General features: G+C 40.7%; 1 protein-coding gene across 5 annotated transcripts in view; it reads right to left on the bottom strand.

The window, feature by feature from the left end:
- shank1 (SH3 and multiple ankyrin repeat domains 1) overlaps positions 1–4011 on the bottom strand; it is an 82513-nt gene that overhangs the window by 20850 nt on the left and 57652 nt on the right. For all 5 annotated transcript variants that reach the window (XM_034893375.1, XM_034893376.1, XM_034893377.1 and 2 more), the window contains exons 16-19: positions 1220–1302; positions 973–1097; positions 234–369; positions 43–123 (exon numbers count right to left, since the gene is read on the bottom strand). In XM_034893375.1, the coding sequence (XP_034749266.1) occupies positions 43–123; positions 234–369; positions 973–1097; positions 1220–1302 (425 nt within the window). The remainder of the gene's footprint in view (positions 1–42; positions 124–233; positions 370–972; positions 1098–1219; positions 1303–4011) is intronic.

The raw sequence follows: 4011 nt of genomic DNA, 5'->3' as shown, positions 1-4011 counted from the left end.
CCCCCCCCCCCCCCCAAAAGTTGATCTAAGCCCATTTCTTACCCATCTCCTCCAATTCGGAAGTCATGGATTTGGATCGTAGGGCGATAGCCGGAGTGCTCAGCCTCTTGCTCTGCTGGGGGACTGTAAGGGAGGGAACACACGGTGGTCGGCAAGCTGCTCAACAACGAGCTGCAGTTATCATCAGCATTCATCTACAGTACCACCCCAGGGTGCAGTAGATAGACTCTTACTTTTCTTTCTCGAACCCTCCTCCATGTCGGGGTTGCGGGTTACCATGACAACCTTGACCATGAGGCTGTTGCCACCTTGGCGGATCATGTTGACGACCTGTCGGTGACCAACCTTCACCACATTCTGACCATTGACCTGGGACAGAGACAACGTATTTAATAACATGGCTTATCATTCCCATTTTTACTACTTTTCTTTCTATTGCATTTTGGTTCTCAGGCGTCATTTATGTCAATAAATGATGGAAGCGAAAACTGAAAGTAAAATATAGAGCCAAGTGATTACTTGTAGTTCAGGATTCTTGGGTATTCATATCAGCCAAACATTATTCAGTATGTTGTCTAATAACAATGGATCTAGGAATTAATAAATCTTGAAGTCATATGTGCTTGACTGAAATATATTTTACTTTGTATAGATTTTCCAGGCTGGTAGAAGAAACTACAGCTTTTGATGAACTTTGGTGGAAAGTGAGGCCTTGGGTCACGGAATTTGTTTTTGTTTGTTTGTTTTTGGTGCAGATCTGGATCCATGTGTGAATACAGAAGTTGTATAATATAAAACATTTTCAATAGACCCTTTTAAACATTTAGATCCAGATGCAGATGAACCATTTCCTAAAACAAATCCCATATTTCGAGGACTTTGCTTTCTGGTTCTGTGTAGGTCCAGGAACCTCTACATAGAATCTGTCAGTGCGTTCAATTCCCATAATGCAGTCGTAAATCATGACAGCACCTCTATCAGGAAATCCCCCATCCTGAGACCGGCTCTCCAGGCGACGCCTCCCTCGTCCACTGACTCCAGGTACTGCAGGGCAGGGAAAGCCGGGGTGGGGGTGAACTCCTCGATAGGAGTCTGAGCTGGAGACACCATGAAATGGTAGAATGTATGAGAATGTATTATGGATGTGATATAGTATGATTAGAGTGCCACAATCAATGAGTGTGATTGCAAGACAGGATGTTGTGTTTTTTTTTCTTACCTTTGGCTCCTCTCAACACAAAGCCGAAACCCTCACTGTCTTTTTTCTGCAGAAGCACTGTCTTCTCCTTGATTATATAGTCACTAGCACAGGGGAGACACAGAAGACACAGAGAGAGAGAGCGTGTTACGTTGAAAGTTAAGTTATAAATCCCTAAATCACAACACTTACATTGCTGGTGTTACTTTTCCCTTCCCTTACTCATTGATGTATAACCCCAACTACATCACTCCTCTCCTCTAGTCTCTGCTTCCCATTTCCTGTGTCTTCCTCTGTTGACATCGCCACCAGTACTAGGCAAAAACTCACTTCAGTAGTGTTTTGGATTAAAGCTGGATCCCCTGTGTGTGTATATAGATGGGAATCTGCATATTTATGTACATGTGTCCACTTCCTAATATACATGTTTATTTGAATATTACATTTCTCGTTAGGGTTTTTTACCTTTTTACTTTGTTTGTCAGCTACTTATCTTCAAATGATAATACATTGTAGTCTCCTGTTCTGTTTCTGATTTTTATTTTATTTTTAAATCCCATTCCTTTCTATTATGTATACATTTTTAAAATCTTTAAAAAACGTTTAAAAAATAGTGCATTGGATTGATTTTTGTCTATTAAGCATCTGATCGAGGACTGAAAACCCAAATGATCAATGTAATCAATGATCAATGACTAATGTAGCAATGTAAAGTGCCCCGTGTTCTGAACACTCAAAAGATTTTCTGAAATGTTGACAATACATTTCTGAAATGAAAACTACAAAAACTCCAGAGTAGACACATCCAAAAACTGAATATTTATTTTAGGAAACATTGCAGTCTTGATTTCCAACAGTTGAGATCCGTCTTCTAAATTCTAATTGTAATTTATGCCACATTGCTTCACTTTACTGCATGTTTTTGACAGTGAGCCCAGAGCTACCAGAACCTCAGTGAAGACAAGATGCTATATATACAGTATGATGGTGCAGCTTGTTGCCTCAGCAACAACTAGATCTGGATGCAGGGAAACTTGCTTGGGTAGGTCCATACCAGAGCCAAGCTGTGATAGTACGCTAGTAGTCAGTGTCAGCAGAGAACAGGCACTGCATGCTCAGTACCCTGTACAGTGTAGTGTACTTTCTGTTGTGTCCCGTGGCCCAAACAGATGGCAAATGTGCAACCAGAGGTCAAATGTAACTAAATATATTTACTCAAGTACTGTAAAATCAAGTACATTTTTGTACTTTATGCATTTCCATGTAATACTTATATCACCACTTCATATCTCTACTCAACTGAATACCAGATGTATATATTACATTTTTACATACTTGCATTTATTTGACAACAATAGTTCCAAGTTACTTTTCAGATTAACATAAACACATACAAGCTTAAAGAATACTATTAAACCAGTGGTTGCCAAAATGTTTGGTGTGTGAAACCTTACAAATAGCAGTGTCTTGTTGAGGCCTCTTCAAGGACGGCAGACCAGATTGAATGGCAATGGTTAAATTCACACATTTTACTTTTGTTACTTTTAATAACAAAAAAGCTACCATTTAATGCTTGAAAAGGTGAAAAATATATAGGTGTGTTGGATGTGTCCAAGACAGAGGCTTTTTCTCGTCCTACCAGCTTAAGAGGTGAAGCACAACACACACAGACGCTCGGCCACTTCAAGTTCAAACCACTTGGTGTGAGAAACAGCGCCGCCCCTCAGGGCTGCTCACCTCTAACATACTCTTGCATGAATAATAGACCCTCCCAACAGCCATTCACTCAGTCAGAGGGGCATATATAAAATGTCAGCTGTAACATACTGTAACCACATGCTGATAATCACATCGAGCACCAAAATAGTCCCAGCCCGCTCCATCTGTTCATCCCTCTCTCTTTTTCTTTTCACTGGTTTTTCTTCTTTTTACATTTTTCTATAATGGACCCGCCTTCTCCATACCTCACTTTATGCTGGCTCCCTTCCCTTGTTCTTCAAACTTCTACTAATTTTTCCCTTATCACATGTCCCCTGAGTATATTGAGTGTATGATGATTTTCACAGGCTGTAAGAGCCTCTCTTTCTCCGCCAAGTCTCTGTCTCTTTGATATTTCTCTCCTCTTCTGTCCGTCTCTGTTGCCCAGCCCAGACCTCAAGCGCTCTGAGGGACCGAGTAAATACATGATCACATACTGCAACAAGTTTCTCCATGAAAAGTTTGCGTGTGTGCATTCAACAAACATGTGAGGAAACTTCACCACCAACAGCGGATCATATTTTTCAATCAATCAATCAATCAAGTTTATTTGTATAGCCCTTTACAATAGCCAAAAGGTACCCAAAGTGCTTTACAACAAAGCCATAAAACAATACATAACACATACAAAACATACAGATACAATTAAAAGTGCTGTAGTGGTGCAGCGCTGCAGGACATTAAAAGCCTTCCAGAAATTCAAAGAAAGGAGCAGACAGAAGGAGGACACCTAAGAGACAGTATCGCCCTAGTCAGAATTAAACGCTAATTTAAAAAAAATGGGTCTTAACCTTCGTTTTAAAAAGGCTGAGGTCAGTAGTGGTGCGAATGTCAGGGGGTAGTTTGTTCCACAGTCTGGGAGCAGCGACGGCAAAAGAATGATCGCCCCACTGTTTCAGTCTTGACCTAGGGACCTCTAACAAAAGCTGACCCGAGGAGCGCAAGGCTCTGCCGCAATTGCGAAAAGTTAAAATCTCAGACAAGTAAGAGGGTGCCAAGCCATAAATGGCGTTAAAAACAAACAACAGAAGTTTAAAATCAATTCTAAAACGGAC

The sequence above is a fragment of the Etheostoma cragini genome, chromosome 15, assembly GCF_013103735.1.
Source record: "Etheostoma cragini isolate CJK2018 chromosome 15, CSU_Ecrag_1.0, whole genome shotgun sequence".
NCBI lineage: Eukaryota > Metazoa > Chordata > Actinopteri > Perciformes > Percidae > Etheostoma > Etheostoma cragini.
This window is presented reverse-complemented; position numbering and strand designations above follow the sequence as displayed.